At 43.8% G+C, this 23,371-nt stretch overlaps 1 protein-coding gene across 2 annotated transcripts in view; it reads left to right on the top strand.

Moving 5' to 3' along the window:
- Nucleotides 1-21,514, top strand: part of RPS6KA2 (ribosomal protein S6 kinase A2) — a 469,430-nt gene extending 447,916 nt beyond the window's left edge. For both annotated transcript variants that reach the window (XM_077811814.1, XM_077811815.1), the window contains 6 exons: nt 2,554-2,712; nt 4,002-4,163; nt 10,088-10,164; nt 12,468-12,585; nt 20,821-20,958; nt 21,389-21,514. In XM_077811814.1, the coding sequence (XP_077667940.1) occupies nt 2,554-2,712; nt 4,002-4,163; nt 10,088-10,164; nt 12,468-12,585; nt 20,821-20,958; nt 21,389-21,514 (780 nt within the window). The remainder of the gene's footprint in view (nt 1-2,553; nt 2,713-4,001; nt 4,164-10,087; nt 10,165-12,467; nt 12,586-20,820; nt 20,959-21,388) is intronic.
- Nucleotides 21,515-23,371: the final 1,857 nt, after the last annotated feature.

Genomic DNA, 23,371 nt, shown 5'->3' with positions numbered 1-23,371 from the left:
GTGATGAGCATGGTATAAGAACCTAAACAGAATACAATACAGCAGAATTCTATCCAAGCACAGAATGTTAATGCTTCTAGAATGCTGGCACTTTGCAGATGGGTATCCAACTGAATGTTAGGAGAATGTGTGTAGATATTGTTTGGGTTTTCCTGATACCTCTTCCACTCTTTCCCCAAGAATTCAGTTCGACTCAAGTCTCGTCATTCAGTTCCTTTATTTGGCATACAGCAAAGCTACACTTAGTTAATCAGACTGAAGCGTAGGGGGGTGCATGTAGGGTGCACCACACACCCAAAGTTACACAGCAAAACTTTACCTTACACACATTTTTCATAAAACATGCATTCTTACCCAAACATTGCATCATATGTTTCATGGTAGGATTGGTTACTTTTCAGGAACCAATCCCTGTACAGTATGCTCTGTCCATGTAGAAACTGATCTTTACATTCCAGGTTTATCTTGTCCATTGTCCCTAGCATCCAGGTGCTCCTGCTTATCTTAGCCAGCACAAACATTTTGACTCCAGCATACTGTTTGTTAAGCCCCTATTTACAACTTAACCTTCCATTCACCTTCACAATGATGTCCACTAAGAAATGAGGCAAGTTACGTATAACAAGCCAGGCCTACAGACATATCTGTATTTACTCACATTATAATTCCTAGTCAATTCATTTGGACAATAGTCTACCATTGCCAGCACTTAGAGCGTAGTGGTGTGTGTTGTGCATGTGTTTGTATCAATAGACAGAAACACAGAGACGTTATCCATAGTCTGTACACGCAGGAACATAGGAATTGCCATACTGGATCAGACTTATCTTCATCTGGTCCAGTATCCTGTCTCCAACAGTGGCCATCAGCAGATGTTTTAGAGGAAAGTTCAAGAAACCCCTAGGCATATGTGGTCCCCATTAAGGTCTCATCCTAATCCCTAATAGAGATTGCCTTAAAACTGGCAGCACGAAGCTTTGTATCTCCTCCGAAAAGGTTTAGCATTGATTATTATAACACTGGATATTCTTGTTGTCCATAAAAATGTCCAGTCTAGCAAAGGGGTATGAAATTAAAATTGTTATACTGCAGTTTGGACAAAAAGCTGATGCAAACAACTTATTCACCAGAATAGCAAAGCACATGCTATATGGTGTCACGGAAAGTAAGTCCTGACTAAGCATAATGCAGTTTGTTTGGCTACTTATGAGGCAAAAGGGAAATATTGATATTTTAAATGGCAAGTGCTACCCTGTAGAACTGGAAGAGAGCAGATAACTGTGAGGAAGTTTGGACTAACGCCAGAAGAGCTTTCAGGCTGCGTGGTGGTGCTGCTTCTGCAGCTTGGTTTGTTAATATTTTGCAGACTTGATAGCAAATTATGATGTGCAGTTTAAAGTAGGGTGAATAGTTGCTTTAGAGATAAGAAGAAAGTACAGTAACTCCTCACTTAACATTGTAGTTATGTTCTTGAAAAATGCAGCTTTAAGCGAAACAGTGTTAAGCGAATCCAATTTCCCCATAAGAATGAGTGTAAATAGAGGGAATTAGGTTCCAGGGAAAAAATTTTCCCAGACAAAAGACATTATATACATTTTAAACAAACAATGTAATACAGGTATAAGTTTTAAACAAAACAATTTAATACGGTACACAGTAATGATTGTGAAGCTTGGTTGAGGTGGTGGAATCAGAGGGTGAAAGAGGGTGGATCATCAGGCTGCTCCTCTTGCTCCTCCTAAGTGCCGGGAGGTGCTCAACCCCCAGCTGTGCCTCAGGCCCGCCCCTACTCCACCCTTTCCCCGCAAAGCCCAGGCCCTGCCCCTGCTCCACCCCCGCCCTGCTTCTTCCCACCCTGCTCCACCCCCTCCCCCCCAAGTCCTCACTCCTCCCCCGCTAAAACTTCTTGCACACTGCAAAACAGCTGATCATGGCAGGTGGGAGGTACGGGAAGGGAGGAGGAGGCACTGGGGGAGGGAGGGAGGAGGCTGCGCGCCACATCCTCACTCCTCCCACCTCCCCCCCAGAGCCTCCTGAACGCCGCAAAACAGATGATTGTTGCGGGCTGGAGGCATGGGGAGGCGCTCATCTGTGGGGCCTGTTGGCAGGAGGTGCTGGCACGGGTGGAGGGGAGCAGATAGGGGGCCGCTGGTCTGCCCTGGTTCCAAGCTCCCACCCGCTAGAGCCAACGGGCTGCTCTTCCAGAGAATCCCGCAAGTAGTGGACAAAGTACTATACTAGTGGGCTGTGGCCAAACAATGTTATAAGTGAACACTGTGCAACTTTAAATGAGTATGTTCTCTAATAGATCAGCGACATAATAACGTTAACCAGGACGATGTTAAGTGAAGAGTTACTGTAACGATTAACCCCTTTTGTAAAAAGTTCACTTTTATGTTGTTGTTAAATACAAGGAGTATAAAATTCACTTCTGTATTAGCTCTGTTTTCTTCTTGTGGCATCTTGCAATTACATGGCAAGATATTGCAGAGTGATCACTACTTGCTAGACTAATTGATCCATGACGTATGATTGCTTCCTCTGCTCTGTTAGGTGTATGATGATGGGAAGTATGTGTACCTGGTGATGGAGCTAATGCGAGGAGGAGAGCTCTTAGATCGAATCCTTCGACAGAAGTGTTTCTCAGAACGAGAGGCTAGTGCTGTCCTTTGCACCATTACCAAGACTGTGGACTATCTGCATTCCCAAGGAGTAAGTATGATTACCTCTGTTCTCCATGTCAACCTTAGTAAAAACTGACTCTTAGAAAAGTAGCTTTGATGTTGCTTCTCAGGAAACAAATATTAAATACGGGGGGTTGCCCAAAATGAACATTCAAAGGTGCAAAGAAATTTGGAAAGGGTTAATTGTTTTAATATTTAATAATTACATTTAAAAATGAGTGTCCAGTTTGAAATGGGATCAAAGCCACTCGTGCCATTCTCCAGGCCAAATACCTTATATTTATGCAATGCCAAAGATTCTCATTTTCAAATCTATGTGGGCGTTATTTATTCATATCACAATCATCATTGTAGTATCCAAGCACCATGTGAGCAAATATGAACTCTTCAATAAAATATCAAAATCCTAGCCCTCGGACATTCACATCAGCATATAGGTGCATAAACAAATTCCCATTTTTTAAGCTTATATGCTGATTTGAACATCTGATAGGGCAGGGTTTTGACAGCCTATTAATAGCACAACTTTTGAAATTTGAGCTCCCTACATATCGCAATTTGAAGTACTTTCCTTTCCCATTTGTCTGGGGCATGCAACATTTTGGATGGGCCTGTAAAGTACCTTTTCCATTATCATCGTGACCAGGATGAGTTCATTTTGTACCAAGGCTAATACATTTTCATGACAGTTTTGCATGGCTGATATAGTTTATATCATTTATTTGCCCACCACTGAAATTCAGCCACTTCTAGTGACATACAGACTGCACAAAGGATTTTTAGGAAGGGAAATGAAGGAAAATGAAAATGTCTCCCTTCAGTTGAGAGCCACTCATGTTAAGAGCAGCCAGAGAAAGAGCCTCACACTCAAATGAGTCCACACTTTCCGCCTTTGGCGGTCTTCTCTCTTTTTTAATTGAAGGATTAAAACATTCAGATTCAAAGAGCTTACTGTACTTTTAGAGGGATGTATTTTATTTGTATAGTAATCCCTTCTGCTAACTCACAAAAGAGATGCCTTTCCACTGGAACATCTGCCTCCCTCTTGTATATCAGCAGAGGATGCAATTTGTATTATTATTTCTGATTTTAACAGAAGTGCAATTCTGCATGCATGCCATCAATTCACTCATTTTTAAAACAAAAAAAAGTGACATTCTTCAAAGGCCCACTCTTTCAAGGCAGGAACCCCAACCCCCACCCCACACACACACACACACTCCCCCCCATCAGGAAAAACATATAATGAAGGTAACCAAGCCTGCAAGCTGTGTAATCATGCCCAAGTTATTTATTTTTTATTTGTTTCTCATTAAGGTTGTGCATCGAGATCTGAAGCCCAGTAACATTCTCTACATGGATGAGTCAGGAAACCCAGATTCCATCAGGATCTGTGACTTCGGATTTGCCAAACAGCTGAGAGCAGAGAATGGACTGCTCATGACACCTTGCTACACAGCCAACTTCGTAGCCCCTGAGGTAGTGTGTTTCACAAACTGTGGATACATAATTTTATAACAAAAAGCATGTCTCTATCACTGTCCTTCCTTTCTCACACTGCCTTTAAAAAAGGAACAAAGCAGGAGTTAGAACAGAGACAAGTTTCATGTGCCCTGTTACCAGCTGTCCCTAGTCCTAGAATTCCTTGTGGTTGGTTAGCTTTCCCCATGTCCCTACTGACTGTATCCATGTCTGGTTGGGACTTACTTAGCAGACATGCCAAACCCACGAAAAAAATGCAGAAATTGGGCTCTTTTTTTTTTTTTTTTTTGGCTTAATTGGCATATGCATTGCTTGATGGCTAGCTTTTGGCTTGTAGCTTGTTGCTTCTTTTTTTTTTTTTTTTGATCGGCTCCAGGCAAGCAGGAGCAAAGCGGGGGCGGGTGCACAGTGGGCCTACCACAGTCCCAGACTGCACGCCAGGAGGGGATCTAATCACATAGAGTGTTAGGGTTTTTAGGGATTGGCTTGTTTTGGCTTTGTTTTGAAATGGGATTAGCTTGATTTTTGACTTATTGTGAAAGTCGGGGTGCTTATTTACCGCGTGAAAGTTGGCAACTGTTACTTAGGTGTCACTTTGGCTGATTACTCCAGGCTAGGTATCTCTCTTTCCCCAGTTGCTTCACCTACGAGGTCAGAAGGTTGTTTCCCCTTCAATGTACCTGATCCAAACAAAATTAGTCTCAGAATGATTATATTGAAACCAAGATTAATTAAGAATCAAGAGAGAAAAAATTTTGGAATGAAATCCTGGCCCCACTGAAGTCAATGGAAGTTTTGCTAATGGCTTCATTGGTTCCACAATTTCAGGAGCTTAAACAAAAGAGCCTGCAAAACATCTCTGACCTCGAACTCCTCAAATCGTAATCAAGCCAGATGGAATCTGTGGTTATAGTGAAGATGAAAAAGGCACTACAGGTTTAGTGAACGCTCCTCTCCTAAGCTTAGCCCATCCTCCTCTTACTCTTTGTGTGGCAGCATGTCTGAATTCCTTCTTGGCATCACATCTCTGGATTCATTTCCCATCTGGGACAGTTTCTGATACCATTATTCATGATGGATAGTATCTCACCCCATGAGCGGTCCCACTGAAGTCAATGGAACTACTCATAGAGTAACATGCTGTTTAGTGTGAGGAAGGGTATCCGAATCTGGCCCTCTGTGTTTTCTCTTCTTTCTATCTGTGATACTTGTATGGCCCCTATCACTGTAGTATCTGAGCACCTCCCAGTTTTTAATGTCTGGTGTCCTTACAACACCCCTTTGAGAGTGAGAAGTGCTATTATCCTCAGCACTTACAGATGGGGAACTGAGGCAGAGAGAGGCCAAGTGACTTGAACAAGGTAACAGAAACTGGATCCAGGTTAGCACTAACCCAAGCAAGTGCTCTTCCTTTTTATTGCCCCTAATCTTGTGGTAACCGTGCTCATAGCTTTGGTTCCTTACCTGTTTGGACTATTTAGGCTGCCCACTATGGTTCAGCACTTGAAACTCATATCTGGCCTTCTATGAAGCATTAACAAGCTTATCTCCTCGATGATTGTAAGTTGTTTGTTCCAATCAGGTTTCTCTAGCTTATTCAAGTCCCTGAATATACAACTCTAATTGTTTGTCTACCTCTGCTGGTTACTACCCAATAACAGAATACAAAATTATTACATATCACAAAATTATGTATCATTCCACTATCAAATACCATTTTTCCCTCAGACAGTATGCAATCCTCAACCTCCTTTGCCCCCTAAGTTCCTTACCCTCCTGCCCAAAAAAGTAGCAACTTGGTATCTGTCTATAACTATGAAGTAAGTAATTGGCTCATCTTCCTGCAGACAATACTTTTAGGAAGTTTTTTTAAAATTTGGGTCATATACCCCGAATTCTCAAAAAGTGACTTTTGTTTAATTGACGCCATCTCATCATCAGATGATGTGGCTCATTGTGTTAGACACAAAGTCATGTTCCATGACACATGCGACCGCCATGATCAATATATAAAAATGCAGATATTTTATTAACTCTTCCATTGTCAAGTTACATTCTGGTCAGTTATTTTGTTGCTGCTGGTCTGGTTATCCATTCTGGAAAGTGGAAAGAGCTCTTTAAAATATATCAGAATGAAATGAAAAAATGTACTCTGGTACCACGACAGTTTAATTTTTAAGATGAAAATTGACCACCTACGAGATACTAAATATTGTCATTTTCTGGAAGATGTAACATTCCTACAGTATCTGTTTTCTCTTTTCATTATGGAATATCTTTTGTACACTGTCCTTAATCAGAAACACTGCCAGAGCAACACACTGTCAGATTAGACTTTAGTGAGCTGAATTCAGATCAGAAATCATACTCCTAACCATTCTCAATGAGCCAGGCAAGTCCTACTAATGCAGGAAACATTAGAGATCAATTGAAACATTGCCATAACTGACAGTTTGCATGAAAGCCTTAAGTGCTGCTCCTGTGACATAATGCTGCCCGTCAGCTCAGATTTGTCTTTTACTGTCTCAGTTCAACCCCCACTGAAACCATTTCCTCCCATATGCATGTGAAGTTATATAGGAAGTTAGGAAGGAGATTGAGCATATGATACAAGAGGATAGCAGAGGTGTAATGGCAGGTCTGCATATATAAATCTTTATTTTGTACAGCATTTAATTTTTGGTAATAGATGCTAATGGGGCTATTGCAGGATAAAATATCATAGATGGTAAAAGATGCCTAAGAGGAAGAACCAGCATGCCACCTAGTGGGAGCAGTGCTCTCTGTAAAGAATAAATAGCATGGTTCAGTCAGGAAAAAAACAAACCACAAGCACCATGACATAGTACAAGGGGATCATTTTGGGTAAAATAAGGAGCCTTCGTTCTTCAAAATTCAACCAAACTCTGGCCAGAATCTTTTTGGGCATGCAAAAATGTAAGCATTTTTTTTATTCTTATTTTTCCATTGTTGTATGCTTCCTAGTTCCCACTACAACCAGAAACCGAAATGCTAAAGTACCAGAGAGAGCCTATTTTCACAATATTTCAGCCCAGTAATGCAAAATCTAAAAGTTAGATAATTTTGGATACACATCTGGGTGGTTTTTAGAAATCAGTGGAGCCATCTGAAGTTTGCCCATCCCTACAAATGACCTACAGTATGTTGACCTAAGAACCATATATATGTACATTGAAAACACATTCTGTCCCTTAGGAAATCTTGGCTCTTAAATACATGACAGGTTCTCTGACTTCCATGGGGACAGGATAACACATCTTCTCTTGTAAAGCCCTTTTAACAAAAATACTTTTATGGAAGTTGTGAAAAAGAACTGGTATCTGATTTTAGTGCAGATGCTTATCGTTATTTATGTTAGTTGTGCCCAGAAGCCACACTGTGCTAGTCACTGTACAACCATAGGCATGGTCTGTGCTTGACCTTTTTGCCAAAAATGTCCCACACTGCTCCCATCTGTTGAGTTTCACCAGTGGGAGCTGGAGCATCGACAAGGTGCTGGTGGCTGCTGGTACTTAAACCACTGCATTATTGTAGACCTGGAGATGATGTTTAAACCATCAGTGGTGCCTGGTAGCTCTGACAAGCCCTCCCACCATTGTTACCACCAGTGGCAGTGACAATAGGGAATTTTTGGCAAACAGTCTTTTCTGAGTAATTGCACACCTACTTTTTCCAGATTCCCTACAGCATAAGCTTGCACAAGGGTAGATTTTGCACCAAAAAGTGTGCAGATTTTCTGCTGAAACACCAGGTCTTTGGCCTCCAACGTGGATACGTTATTGGAGGTACTTTGGAACCTCTCCATTTTATTTCATGCAGCTGTAAAAATCAGTAACATGGACTATTAAAGTTATTTTGGAACCTAAAACACACCCCAACTCCTGTTCTGATTTTACTAGCTGTTAAAATTGTCATGATGCAGTAGCCAGCCAGCACAGTCAATACTGAACACAGATATACTGTACTTTTAAGCTTTTTAGAATTTTTTGTCTACTCTGTTTGCCCCCAAGTCATGACTGTCTTGTGTAAGGTAGCTTTTTCCAAGGTAGCAGATGCACACTCAGCACATCTGTCAGATGGAGAGATTGTTTTGCCGTGTCACTGGTATTCACTGAAGTTTACCTAGGCAGGATTTTCTGAAACCACTTTTGTCATCGATTCCAAGGACAGAAGGGACTATTATGATCATCCAAACTTACTTCTTATCAAACCCAGACCATAACCCCACCCATTGCCAAAAAAAAAAAATTTCTAGAGCAGATCTTTTAGAAAAACCTTCAATCTTGATTTTAAAATGATCAGTGTTGGAGAATCCCCCACAACCGTTCAATGAAGTGAGATCACTAATCAGTGCTAGGGCTTCAGGACAGAAAAAAAATGTTTCAGAATGTTCCTTCCTTTTGTAGTGTTTTGCAGGGAGGTCACTGTATCTAGTGATCCCAGCATATGGGAAAAACTGATCTTCTGTAACAACTGCAATCTCAAAATGTAAGCAGAATACTGACTCACTTTTAAAAGCAGTAGGGAAGCAAATTCAAAAGTTAGTTATTGTTTCCCTCCTGAGGGTAAGAATGCTCCACGGTCCTTCTCAGAACATCAGGAATCCCCTATTTTTCCCCCACCCTGAGAGATTTTACACCATTGTAAATCCACTGACTTGAATGGCGTAACTCCTGATTTACACCACTGCAGATCTGACTCGGGCCCCTTGTGCTGCGCTAGCTGTCCATGCGGCCAACAGGACTGAACATAGCTCCCACTCTGGTTCTACACCAGTGTTAAGTCAGCTGGGCAGATCTCTTCAAAGCACCTTAGAGCTTGTCTACATGAGGAAAAATGGTCAAGTTTGGCTTTGTTAATGTAACCCCGACAGACCACAGTCATCGGTGGACGAGATCAAACCTGGGACCTCTGGAGCTTAGTGCATGAGCCTCTACAGCATGAGGCAAAAGCCATATGGCTGTTAGCTAAGACTGTAGAGCAGACTCATCAGACGTACTGGAGCATAAGCTTTCGTGGGTGCATGCATCTGACGAAGTGGGTCTTCACCCACAAAAGCTTATGCTCCAATACATCTGTTAGTCTATAAGGTGCCACAGGACTCTTTAAAAGAAAAGGAGTACTTGTGGCACCTTAGAGACTAACCAATTTATTTGAGCATAAGCTTTCGTGAGCTACAGCTCACTTCATCGGATGCGTACCGTGGATACTGCAGCTGTCCGCATGAGCTTTCGTGAGCTACAGCTCACTTCATCGGATGCATACCGTGGATACTGCAGCAGACAGCTGCAGTATCCACGGTATGCATCCAATGAAGTGAGCTGTAGCTCACGAAAGCTCATGCTCAAATAAATTGGTTAGTCTCTAAGGTGCCACAAGTACTCCTTTTCTTTTTGCGAATACAGACTAACACGGCTGTTACTCTGAAACAGGACTCTTTGCCACTTTAACAAATATGTTATACACTGTAGCAGAAAGGGTTTAACACCTTTAAAAATGCATTCACTGATTAGAATGTATATGCACAAAGGAGAGAATAGTTGCTTGTATTCATTGCCTTTAAACTCCACCTTCCCCTCCCTTCCCCCCCCCCCCCCACCTTGGCAGCCCCTTTGACTTATTTGGCTTCTTTAGAGTTGTGTGTCTAGGACCAGCTAAATAGATTCTTATTATCTTCAACTAAATGGTAAATGTACCCCCCTTCCATCCTATAGTTGCCCACGCAAACAATTACTGACTGTTTTGCTGCCCTCGGCAACTCCCTATTCCACCTGTAGACTAGAGCAAGCTCTGCAAAATGTTAACAAATCACTGCCATAACATCCACATTTTCTTGCAATTCAAAAGTTCAGAAATCAGGAGCATGAATTAACCTTGTCGCTTTTGATTTCCTTATGTAGGTCCTGAAACGACAAGGTTATGACGCAGCCTGCGACGTCTGGAGTTTAGGGATCCTGTTGTACACCATGCTGGCAGGGTAAGTGTGAGATTTCTGGTGCAGGTAGTTCAAAAGTGATTAAAGACATAAACAAGTCATGAATAAATACAACTAAATTTATTCTGAGAGATTAAGCTATTTGCAGCAGACAAAATAAAAAGCCTGGCACTTTCAGAACTGAAAAGTCTGGCACTTTTAGAACTGATTTAGACACTTAGCCTACGTGCCATAGACTGTCAATGAGACTTAAGCTACTAAATGCATACATCACTTAGGATAAAATTTCCAAAAGTGCTTAAGTGTATAATATAGGAATAGTCTATTAAAGAGCCAGATCCTGTTCCTTATTCATATGAGGAGTTTCATTAATTTAAATTTTAAGGTGTGTTCTATTCAGGTTCCTGTACTGTGCTCATCACTGTGGTATCTGAGCACCTATGAAAAGGAGAAAAGTTGTGTTTTCAGGTGCAATTTGAAAGATAGACGGAGGCTCCAAGATGCAGACAGAATAGGAATTTTGCTTCTGATGGCAAGAGTTACAAAGGAAAAGGCTCTCCTACCAGCAATAAGATTGTAAAAAGGGACAAACTAGCAAAAGGAGTGGGTGCTTGGGGAGCTGGGACCTAGAAAGGGAAAGGAGGTATAGATGTGGTGGCTAAAGTTAAAGACAGACATAAGATGGCTCAGAGGAAGAAAGTAGATTGAAAGGAGTAGAAAGGGCTGAGAATGAAGAGTTGGTTTGAATCTGAAAGTCAGTGTGAAAGTCATAGAACACAAACCAGAAACAAAAATTGTCAAACTCCTTGCAAACTAAAAATGTCAAGTTTCGTACAGCTCTAGTAGAGGAATGGCTGGCTGGCTGGCCACAGCAGAGAGTACATGCACATTTGTCATATCTAATCATTGGTTGAATCTTTGCAATGTCCTTTAAAACACATAGACCAGATACTTGCTAGTTCAGCAGTGGAGAAGAACTTTAATTCCCTCCTCAGATTGTATGGAAAACACATACTCTGAGTCCATCTCTGTCACTCACATTTTGCCTCATCCATTACAAAAAAGATGCCAGCACTTCCAATACTAGCTATTTAGTGGTGATCAGAATTGTTCAGAAACTGTGTTAGGTATGTTAGACGCTTCAGGAATAATGTGCAGAGCCTGTCTGGCCTGCGCTGCAAATCAAGTCAGTTTCTGCTCTTAACTAAAGCAATGTCTTACAATTCCTTACTTCACTGTGGTCTCTGAAAAAGGCAGTCTCTGTTTAGCTAATACCACAGATTTACAGCGTATATGGCAAGAGGAGATAAGGACTTTAAAGACTGACACATTATCTGAGATCAGTTTATCTTACCAGTTAGATTAATTAACTGGATTTTTAAAAATGTAATCCTTAAAAGAAAATCTGAATTCCCATCAGACAAACCTCCTATGGCCCTGCCATTGGGCCAAGAGCTTGCCCTCGGAGCTGGGGAGGAGCAATAGCATGCAGTCCCCCCACCTGAAAAACCCTCTCCCAGGAGCCTTTGTTATAGTTTTGAGCCTGAGTTTGTTGGGCACGCAGGAGATTCTCCTTCATAAATTGTCCCACCTGTTCAAGATTTGTGCATTTGTAGGACCTGCTGTAACATGGTTTGAGACCATGACTACTGCTTTTCCCTGGCATCTTTTAAGGAGGTCCAGGATTCCTCAAGGCTGTTAGCCATATAAAAGTTCAAAAGGTGAGAAGCCTGTTGAGATCTGGGGCACCTCTTCTACTCCAAAGAGGAGATAGCTGAGGGGTGGGGAGACAGGCTTTTCCATAACCCTATCACAGGTGATTTGTTTCCACAATCTTTATTATGACAACTAAAGAAGACCTGAAAGGTGGGCTTTTGAATGTTTTTTTTAAAAAAGGTGCTTGTTTTCCTGCTTTCTTCGTCTCAGACATACCAGAGCTTTTACATCCTGCCTCTTATGTCATAATTCCACTACTTTGCCAATCACACTGGCTCTAAGGTAGACTAGACCTGAATTTTTAAGGTTAAAAAAAAAGGGGGGTGGGGAGAAAAATAACATATGCTTTAAAAAAAAAATCAGAAAGAAACCAGAGGGAAACAAAAGTGCATTTCTTTTTTCTTTGCAGGACAATTTCAAGGGGATGGTACAGCATTTGTCCTTGAGAAACTCTCACCATAGCTGAATAAAAATTAAGGGCTTGTTTCTGCAGTCTTTACTTAGATTAAATGCCTAATGATTTTAGTGGGAGCTAGGGCTGCAGAATCAGGCCCTAAAATTGTACACCTAAAAATCTGCAGTACATAAAGATACATCTTTTTACAGTAAACGTGATGTTTGTTTCACAGATTCACCCCTTTTGCAAATGGACCAGATGACACCCCAGAAGAGATACTGGCCAGGATTGGCAGCGGGAAGTATGCACTTGCAGGAGGAAACTGGGATTCAGTGTCCGATGCTGCCAAGGTCAGCAGATGAGTCATGTTTTTATCCTGCTTTCCAAAAAGGGGTCATTCTGCAAGACTAAGGTTCTTTTAAGCAAGAGGAGGTGAAAGCAGCAGCTGTATTAGTTCCATCAATTCTATTTTAATGAGAACTATGTCAAAATGGTTCTGGGTGACTTATGAATTTGTGTCGCCTATTTCAGGAATGTAAGACATAATGCAGCATCATAACGCAAATAAGTGAAATTTAATATCTAAGTCCAACAAAAAATCCTTTTCAATTTGGTTGAACTTTTCAAAATATAGAGGGCAGCCCAAAACTGCAAATGTCCGGGTTAACTGTGGATCACTGTGTGACCCCCCGGAGGTAAACCCTTTAAAAGGCAACCCATAAATAAATATTTTAACATGCACTTAGGTATGTTTGTTGTTATGGTTTTGTATTATTACTAATACTTTTCATTCAAGTATCTCAGTTGACTTTACAGATATTAATTTCTCTCTCACAGTCTTGTGAGGAAGGTAAATATCCTTGTACCAGTTTTACAAAAAAAGAAAAGTGCAGCACAAATTGATTATGCCAAAATTTTCAGAAATGGCCACTCATTTTGGGTACCCAAATTTGTGATACCTTGGGCCTGGTTTTCAGAGGTGCTGAGTACCCACAGCTCCACTTGACTTCATCTGAAGTAGTGGGCACTCAGCCCCCAGCCCTTTTAAGAATCAGGCCCAAGGTGTGTCTCAAATGGGCCCCCATACCTCCAAGTATTGGTCACTTCTATACATTTTGACCAAAGTGACTTACCCAAAGTCACAAAAGAAGTCTGTGGAAGAGCTGGGATTAGGACAAACCTGTCCTAAATTCTAAACACAGGACCATCTTCATTTCTCTTGTATTCTTTAGAGTTTAAGGCCAGAAGGGACCATTAAATCATCTAATTTGACCTCCTGTATATTACTGGCCATAGAATTTCACCTAGTTACCTCTCTATTGAACCAAATAACTTGTGCTTGACTGAAGCCTATCCTTCTAGCCTTGATTTGAACATGTTAAGAGATGGAGAATCCACCACTTCCCTTGGTAGTTTGTTCCAATGGTTAATCACCCTTAAATTGTTAAAAACGTGTGCCTTATTTCCAATTTGAATTTTTCTGGTTTATGTTTCTAGTCATTGGTGGTCCTTATGCCTTTCTCCACTAAATTAAAGAGCCTTTTAGTACCTAGTATTTTCTCTCCATGGAGGTACTTACTGTGACAAAGTTCCTCCTCTGCCTTGGTGGGTCCTGCACTTATTGGTGGATTTGTTCGCTTCAGAGGTTCACAGCAGCCCTCAGTTTGGCCACTTTTGCTAGTGGCTGAAACCTGCCGTTCACTCAGCTAACCTCATCGCTGGCCAGCTTAGGGAAACGGAAGGAGAACAATCCCTGCAGTCTCTGCTGATTCACCTAGTGGGTTGGGGGACAGGCCAGGGACCTTCCCCTCTGGTGGAACCCACAGTCCAGGACCACTCCTCTTGTATCCAATAAGGGATTGGGGGAAACCCAGGCCCACCCCCTACTCCAGGTTCCAGCCCAGGGCCCTGTGGATTGCAGCTGTCTACAGTGTTTCTTGTAACAGCTGCATGACAGCTACAACTCCATGGCTACTTCCCCACAGCCTCCTCCCAACACCTTCTTTATCCTCACCACAGGACCTTCTTCCTGATGCCAGATAGCGTTTGTACTCCTCGGTCCTCTAGCAGCACACCCTCTCGCTCTTAGCTCCTTGCACACCCCTCACTGATTGAAGTGAGGTCCTTTTTCAACCAGATGGCCTGATTAGCCTGCCTGTCTTAATTGCTTCTAGCAGCTTCTTAATTGGCTCCAGGTGTCCTAATTAGTCTGCCTGCCTTAATTGGTTCCAGCAAGTTCCTGATTGTTCTGGAACCACCCCTGTTACCTTACCCAGGGAAAAAGGACCTGCTTAATCTGGAGCTAATATATCTGCCTTCTGTCACTCTCCTGTAGCCATCTGGCCTGACCTTGACACATATACCGCCCCCCTCTGCTCAACACTACAGGGTTGGGCAACTTCAGACATCAGGCAGTGTACCCGAGACAAGCCATCTGCATTGCTATGGTGGCTTCCAGCCCGGTATTGTATGATTAATTGAAAAGGTTGTAGGGACAGGAACCATCTGGTCACCCTTGCGTTCTTCTCTTTATTTCGCTGCACCCACTGGAGGGGTGCATGGTTGGTCACAAGGGTAAACCAGCAGGTAATAACATAGTGTTTCCATGGCCCATTTCACATCAAGGCACTCTCTCTCAACCACAGCATACTTCTGCTCTCTTGGGAAGAGTTTCCTGCTGAGGTAGAGGATCCAGTGTTCTTCGTCTCCAACCATCTGCGATAGGACATCTCCCAATCCTACTTCAGATGCATCTGTCTGTAAAATGAATTCTTTGTTGAAGTCTGGGGCTATAAGCACAGGGTTACTGCAGAGGGCTGTCCGTAGATCCATGAATGCTTTCTCTGCGGCATCTGTCCACTTCACCATGTCTGGACCCCGGGCTTTTATCAGGTCGGTCAGGGGACTTGCTCTGGTGGCAAAATGGGGAATAAATCACCGGTAGTACCCCACCACACCCAGGAATGCCCGGACTTGCTTTTTCCGATTCGGCCAGGGACAATTTTGGATAGCCTCCAGTTTGTTTAGTTGGGGCTTGACCATGCCCCTTCCTACAATGCAGCCAAGGTATTTAGCCTTGGCTAGCCCTGTAGAACACTTGGCTGGGTTGGCTGTGAGGCCGGCCCATCTTAGCGTGTCCAGTACCGCTTCCACCTTTTCCAAGTGGGTCTCCCAGTCGGGGGTGTGAATAATCACATCATCCAGGTATGCAACTGCATAACTGTAAGGGGCCGCAGGAGCTTGTCCATAAGACACTGGAAGGTGGCAGGTGCCCCATGCAGTCCAAAAGGAAGAACAGTATATTGAAACAGACCCTCTGGTGTAGAGAATGCCGTCTTTTCTTCCGCATCTTTGGCAAGGGGAATCTGCCAGTATCCCTTTGTTAAATCAAGGGTGGTCAAAAATCAGGCATTGCCCAAGTGGTCAACTAACTCATCAATGCAGGGTATGGGGTATGCATCAAAACCTAGTGGTGCCATCAGGTTTGGGCACCAACACAATCAGGCTCGACCATTGACTGTGGGACTCTTCGATGACTCCCAGTTCCAACATCCTTTTTACCTCTCCCTTGATCTCCTCCCTTTTTGCTGCTGGGACCCGGTAGGGGCTTAAAGTTACCTTTGCCCCAGGATCTGTGATAATGTGGTGATATGCTTTGGTGGTCTGGCCTGGTTTGGTTGAAAACACGTCCTGGTACCAGTTGATCATCTCAGTTACCTCCTTCTTCTGGTTCGGTATCAGATCAGGGGATATCCTGATCTGTTCATGTAGGTTATTTCCCTGGATCAGGGCCTCTTGGGCCACTACACATGCCTCTCACTGTTGCCAAGGTTTCAAGAAGTTAATGTGATAAATCTGTTCTTGTTTCCGGCTGCCGCACCTTGTAGGTTACTTCCCCCACGGTTCAACCACCTCATAGGGCCTCTGTCATTGGGCCAAAAGCTTGCTTTCTGCCATGGGTACCAACACCATCATGCGATGCCCTGGTTGGAACTGTCAGACTTCTGCCTGGTGATTGTAATGGGTTTGCTGGGTTTCCTGCACCTTTTCCAAATGTTCCCATACAATGGGGTGACCCGGGCTATCCAGTCTCGCATCTGCAATACATGTTCAGTTATGTTTCTCCCCTCATTGGGTTCCTCTTCCCAGATCTCTTTGGCGATATCTAGTATGCCACGGGGTGGCACCCATATAATAACTCAAAGGGGGAAAATTCAGTTGAGGCCTGAGGTACCTCCCGGATGGCGAACATAAGGTAAGATATTAGGGTGTTCCAATCCTTCCCATCCCAACTTACCACCTTCCTTATCATAGCCTTGAGGGTTCGGTTAAACCTTTCTACCAGCCCATCGGTCTGCGGATGATAGACTGAAGTTCTCAGGGTATGTATATGGAGCAGGGTATAGAGGTCCTTCATTAGCTTCGACATAAACGGGGTTCCTTGGTCTGTTAATATCTCCTTTGGTAGCCCCACTTGGGCAAAGATCCCCACCAGCTCTTTGGCTATCATCTTAGAGGCCGTGTTTCGCAGGGGGACAGCTTCTGGGTAGTGAGTAGCATAGTCCAAAACAAGAAGTATATATTCGTAGCCCTGAGCCGTCTTCTCCAGGGATCCCACTAGGTCCATGGCTATTCGCTCGAAAGGGACCTCTGTGATGGGAAGGGGTACTAAAGGTGCCTTCATGTGAGGATGGGGACTTTGCAGCTGACACTCTGGGCAGGACGCACCATACCTTTGCACTTCTTCATGTAGTCCAGGCCAGAAGAACCATCGTAGGACCCATGCCATTCTCTACCCCCAAATGCCCCCCAAAAAGATGCCTATGGGCACATCTTAATACAGCGTTCTGGTGTTTTTGAGGTACTAGGATCTGCTGTACCTTCTGCCCCTGTACTGTTGCAACCCGGTACAAGAGATCCTTCTTCATTATGAAGTAGCATCCTGGTCCCTGGGTTTTCCATTCCACGGGGACCGTATCTATTTCAGTCACCTCCTTCCTAATGTTGTAGTACCTTGGGTCTTCAGCCTGGTCCCATCCAAAATTTTCTCTCCCGGGGCTAATCTGCCCGAGATCTAGGGGACCAGTCTCTGTCACCTCTACTGGATCAGAGGCATTAGGGTGCGGGTCAGACTCGGGTGCTTCTTCCTCGTGGGCGGCCTCCTTTTCAGCTGCTCAGGTCTGCCTACCTGCAAAAGCAACCCTCTGGCTTTGGGTCAGTATTCGGGTTCCCAAGGCCTTAGCTGCCCTTCTTTCCTTTTTCATCTTTCTACCTTACCTGGGAGTGGAGAACAAATCTGGGGATATTTCAGAGAAGATTCAGGGTTGACAGTCTACTGTGGATGTCTCACTAACTTCAGGGTTTCCCCCTTTCTCCAATCCCCCCTACTGGCAGTAAGTCTCCAAACCCTGGAAAGTCCCTCCCTATGAGCACCAGGTATGGCAGTTTAGGGACTACACCTGCTGCTACCTCCGTAGTATTGCCCTGGATTTCAATTTTTACCAGGATGGTGGGGAAATAACTAACTGTCCCATGGATTTGTGTCACCCCTGTGCGCTTTGCTTGCAGCAGCTGACTACACTTCACAAGCTTCCCTGAAATAAGCATGATAGCACTCTCTGAATCAACCAGTGCCATGGTTTCTGCCCCATTTAGTTTTACTAGTCTGGTGTACATATGCGGGGTTAGTGCAACCCCCACCAGATGGATTAGGGAGCATGGGTCTGCCCAGTTCCCCAGGTTACATTGCATAGGCTTCTCGGCATTGGGACACTGTGAAGCTGTGTGTCTCCACTCCCTGCAGGTGTAACATCCGTATGGGGCCCTAGGCATTCCCTGGTCTCTCTGTTTGGGCAGTCTAATGACACTATCCTCTTCCCCTCAGTGCTCCGACTCTTTGTGGTCGCCGATGGGCCTTCAGCCCCTCTCTTTTTCCACCTGGGCCCTCCTAGGGGCCCAGTCACCCGAGCTGTGCGGCTTGGTGCTGCTAGTTTAACCCGGGGTGCCTCTTCCTTAAGTGTTCGGGGCAGTTCCCTTGCCATCCTTCGCCCTCTACCAGTGCGACAACCTCGTCGTAGGTGGAGGGTTCATTCTGGCTTACCCAGGCACAAAAGTCTGGTGGGAGTCCCCTCATATATTGGTCGATCACCAGAACCTCTAGCATCTCTTCCGGACTCTAGGACTCAGTTTGAAACCACTTTTTTGCGAGATGGATGAGTCATATAATTGGGACCGCGGGGTTTTGTTTTCCTGGTACCTCCACTCATGATATTGCTGGGCCCGCACTGCGGTCTTGATCGCAGATCTGGCCAGGATCTCTGCTTTTAGCTAAGGGTAGTCTGCTGCATCTTCTTCAGGCAGATCATAGTCGGCCTTCTGGGCCTCCCCACACAGGAATGGGGAGAGGATGCCAGACCACTGATCTCAGGGCCAAGCCTCCCACAGGGCTGTCCTCTCAAATGCCAGGAGGTACGCCTCTATGTCATCCTCCCATGTCATTTTCTGTAGCCAATTGCTGGCCCGTATGATGTGTGTCCCATCCTAGCCAAGATTCAGCTCTGTAAGGGCCTTTACCTGGTTTACCAGTTCCCACAACATAGCCCCATCTTGAGCAGCCTGGTCTATTAACAAGCGATTAGTCTCCTGCTGCAGCCTCACTGCCTCCTGTTGGGTGGCTGCTGGACACGAGTAGCCATGGCTTGTATCAGTGCCCGCATTACGTCATCCACTGTGGTGAAAAAATAAACCCTCGCCTTTTTAAAAAACGAAACAAAAACAAACAAAAAAAACAACACACCCTCCTTCTTCCTCTGCACTGTGCACGCCAAATCCCACCCCGGACACCAGTTGTGACAAAGTTCCTCCTCTGCCTTGGTGGGTCCTGTGCTTATTGGTGGATTTGCTCGCCTCAGAGGTTCACAGCAGCCCTCAGTTTGGCCACTTTTGCTAGTGCCTCAAACCTGCCGTTCACTCTGCTAACCTCATCCCTGGCCAGCATAGGGAAATGGAAGGAGAACAGTCCCCACAGTCTCTGCTGATCCACCTAGTGGGTCGGGGGACAGGCCAGGGACCTTCCCTCCCCCCGCAATGTTCCTCTCTCTTTTGTTTACCCCCTCTTTTCCCTCCCCCACAGTTGGCAGTCTTTGGAGGAAACTCTCTCCAGGCCACCACCCACAGGCCTGTGTTTGGATCTTGTTCCTCCACTTCTTTTGCAGTGGGGGTGGGAAGGAGAAAGAGATCTGGCTGGAACAAGGACCAGTCTCTCAGGCAGTCCTTGAGAATCAGCTCTAAGGACTCAGTCTCACAGAGTCTATTGCCCCCTCAAGGGGTTTACCTTCTACCCCTCTTCCTGGTGCATATTGTTTACCATCAGTCAGGACAGCTATGAGATCAGTATGTCTTGTAGTTATCTCCTCCTTGGCTGGATTTCTTGTCACCAGCCATCCCTGGGCAGAGCAACTTATTCCTGTTTCCCCCCCTTTAAGCTCCTCCCCCTCCAGGCACAGCAAGCCTTGTAGGCATGGAACGGGCCCAGAGGAACTAGTTAGCCTCCTGCACACCAGGGTGAGCATGTCCTTTCACACTGCACTCTCCATCATTCACCAATGTGTGTGTCATCTGTTAATTTGATCAGTAGTGATTTTATATTTAATGCTAGATCATTGAAGGAAATGTTGAATAGTTCCAGACCTTGAACCAATATCTGCAGAACCCCACTAGAAATACTCCCGTTTCAATGGCTCCCCATTGACAACTTTGAGTTGTCAGACAGTTCTTGATCCACTTAACTCAGGTCTGAAGAAGAGCTCTGTGTAAGCTCGAAAGCTTGTCTCTCTCACCAACAGAAGTTGGTTCAATCAAAGATATTAACTCGCTTGCCTTGTCTCTCTAGTATCCTGGGACCAACACAGCTACAACACCACTGCATACAAACCTTATTGTAACAATTAGTTGGGACCAAACAGGTTAAACTGAACTCAAATTAATAATTAAACTAGAGGCTTTTTAATTAAAAAAATGTTTTTCATGCTTGTCAGCAATGTGGGAATCATATAACTTAGTATAATAAAGGTGGCTGGGTGTAGTTCGTGAACATTCTCAAGCTGGTGACTTATGGTAACATTTTCAGAAGTGCCTCAGTGACCAAGGAATCTAACTTCCCCTTTCAAAAATGACTTAGGAGCCTTTAATATCCCAGTTTTCCTGTAGGAAACTATATTTTCCCCTAATTTCTTTGTTTGTTGATTTTGGTTAGTTTTGTTTTTAGAGAAATAACTAGTTCATCTCATCTGTGCAGGCCAATTGTCAAATGATGTTTTAATAGGATGTCCAAGTTTCATATTAATGTGTTCAGATGGGCTCTTAGGTGCTTAAATGTCAGTATGAAATTTGGTTTTACTTCTGAAAGTTACAAGGGACTATAAAGGCTTGGATGCACTGCACTGTCTATTTAAATACTGCTGATGAAGCTACCATGAGTAAGGGGAAAATCTAAGTAAAAATATTTCCAATCAGACTCTGAAAACCTCAATTGACGGTTTTTACATTTCTCCCCCCACCCCCTTTTCCTTCTCCTTCAACCGCAGGATATTGTGTCCAAGATGCTTCATGTAGATCCCCATCAGCGCCTAACAGCAGTCCAAGTGCTAAGACACCCATGGATAGTGAACAGGGAATATCTATCTCAAAATCAACTCAGCAGACAGGATGTTCACCTGGTGAAGGTACACAGCATCTTTTTCCTGAGAACTGTAACTTCCTGAGTAACAGTGAAAAGATAGGATTTGCATTAGCAACTTGGAGATACAGGAAATTAGGGGGTTATTTTCAAATGAGCCCAAGATAAATATAGTATTACATTAAATGTAAAGCTTTTACACACATCATCATCTACTAGTTGTTATAACTTCCTTCTGCGTTGTAATGAACTAGCTCAAGTGTGTGTGTGTGTGTACGTGTGTGTGTGTACGTGTGTGTGTGTGTGTGTACACGTGTACCAGTACTCCTTGTGGGGTGGAATTGGAACCAGTCTGCCAAGGCCTATACTACTAACAGCTACTGGAGAGTCTCCTTTCACTTGGTGGTAGGAACTAGGAAAGGGAGGGGAGTAATGAAAGAACTTATTTTAAGCCAAGAATTTCTCTTATTTTACAGGGTGCAATGGCAGCCACATACTTTGCTTTAAACAGAACACCTCAGGCACCAAGACTGGAGCCTGTATTGTCCTCCAATCTGGCTCAGAGGAGGGGCATGAAAAGACTTACCTCAACAAGGTTATAGCAGACCCCAAAAATGCCTCACTGAAACCCACAGTTTGTTATTCAAGAGGTTCATCTTTATTACTCAGTTAACAGAACTTTGGACAACTTGCACATGAAGTCACCAGAATCAGCAGAAGTCCAGCATAAAGGCAAAGTTATCCTTTACTGTTCTATATTTTACATTCAGGCCAGAATCCTGAATCAGCAACTTCTCCAAGATGTGCCAATTGCCCTATTTCCTTATTGATTTAAAGCCAAATAAAATAGATTCCCTCCCAACCCCAAGTACTATTTTCGAATCCTTAAGATGTGCCGAGATCACTTTTTTAAAGCACTTTTCACAGTGAAAGCAAGCAGTTTGGTTTAAAAGTTTTCAACTATGCCAGCATCTGCATCATGGTGAATTGGCTCAACCAGTCAGCAGTATACATCTACTGATCATCAACTGCACTGAAGCCCGTCTCAAAGGAACTGAAGGTTGGGGAGACATGGTGCCAAATACCAGACTTATAAAAAATGCTGTACAAAGTGAAGAAGAAAGAGCTGTCGCTGATCAACACTTCTGATTCTGAGAAATCTTGTGAACTCTTCCACTCTCATCTGATGTTGAATAAGGTATGGAACAGTGACAGTCCCTTTAAGAGCAGATGTCACGAGCCCTAATATATCAAGGTTTGGCAGAGAACTCTTGGAACTGCAGTCTCCAAAAGGGGTTGTTAGGTCTTATGTGAATGAGGAGGTCAGATGTCTGACCAAGACTATATGAGTAGGAGCCTGTGGCTCAGAGAGAAGGTATTCCCTAGGTTTGACTTCTCCATAGTAGCTGGCTTGACAAAACAAGCTGAGGATGGCTGGTGGAACAGATCCAGGAAAAGACCTGGGACAGACCTACAGACAGCACACAGAAAGACCCCAAGGAGGGTTATTGACAGAAGGAAGTCACTTGGACAAGATCGTGGAGGGGGGTGTTAAAGTCAGTTGAAACTCACAGTTAGGGTGGCCAGACTTGATCTTCCAGGAAGGGTTGCACGAAGTTCCCCTTTTTATAACTGTGTCAACCAGACTAGTGGATTGTTGAGCCCAGGAGGGGCTAAATGGACTGTCATTCTTGTTCCCCCAGGCCTTTTCCACCAACCCTCCTCAGTTTGTTTGCACAGGCCTGCTACTCTGGAGAGATCAACCCTATCTCCATCAACTTCCTGCCCCCTCCACTGCCTTGCTTATATAATCTTGGCTTGTCACCTGACACACACTCCCATAGATGCATGACACTCAACAGTTCCTCCCTGGGAAGTGTACTCTCCAGGTTCCCTGCTTTTAAAGGGCCAAACCTTCTATTATGCCTGGGCTCACAGTACTTTCCCCTAAAGGAGCCACCTGAGTCTTACAAGGTATTTAAATAATAATGTTATTATTATTAATAATAAAGGATACTGTCCTATTGAAATAAAAATCAACCATACTCTGCTATCTGGGTTTTCCAGGTGTGGGAAAAGAACTTCACCGGAAAAGTCTTAGGAATTGCAAAAGATGATTTGTTTTACTGATTTCAAAAGAAAATGGGCAAGGTTTGTATTGCTGGACTTAAGACTTTTTTTATTCCCTTTCTTATCCATGTTGGCTCTTGATGGTCACAAGTTGGCCAGGGTTGTTATTTATAGTGCTTTTCTTAATTTGTTTTTCAAGTGAATTTCATCACCTCACAGGCTTTGCAGAAGCAGACAATATACTATGTTGGCTTTTATTTTCTGTTGCAAAAGGTTAAAAGAAAAAAATGTGAACATGGAGCTTTGTATCCTAGAAGTGGTGTTTATTATGCTGTGCATCTCAATACTCAACTGGAATCAGCAGATTCAGATTCTCCGCAGCAGTATGT

The sequence above is a fragment of the Eretmochelys imbricata genome, chromosome 3 (genome assembly GCF_965152235.1).
Source record: "Eretmochelys imbricata isolate rEreImb1 chromosome 3, rEreImb1.hap1, whole genome shotgun sequence".
NCBI lineage: Eukaryota > Metazoa > Chordata > Testudines > Cheloniidae > Eretmochelys > Eretmochelys imbricata.
Note: the sequence above shows the minus strand (reverse complement) of the source record. Positions and strands in the feature narration are given on the sequence as shown.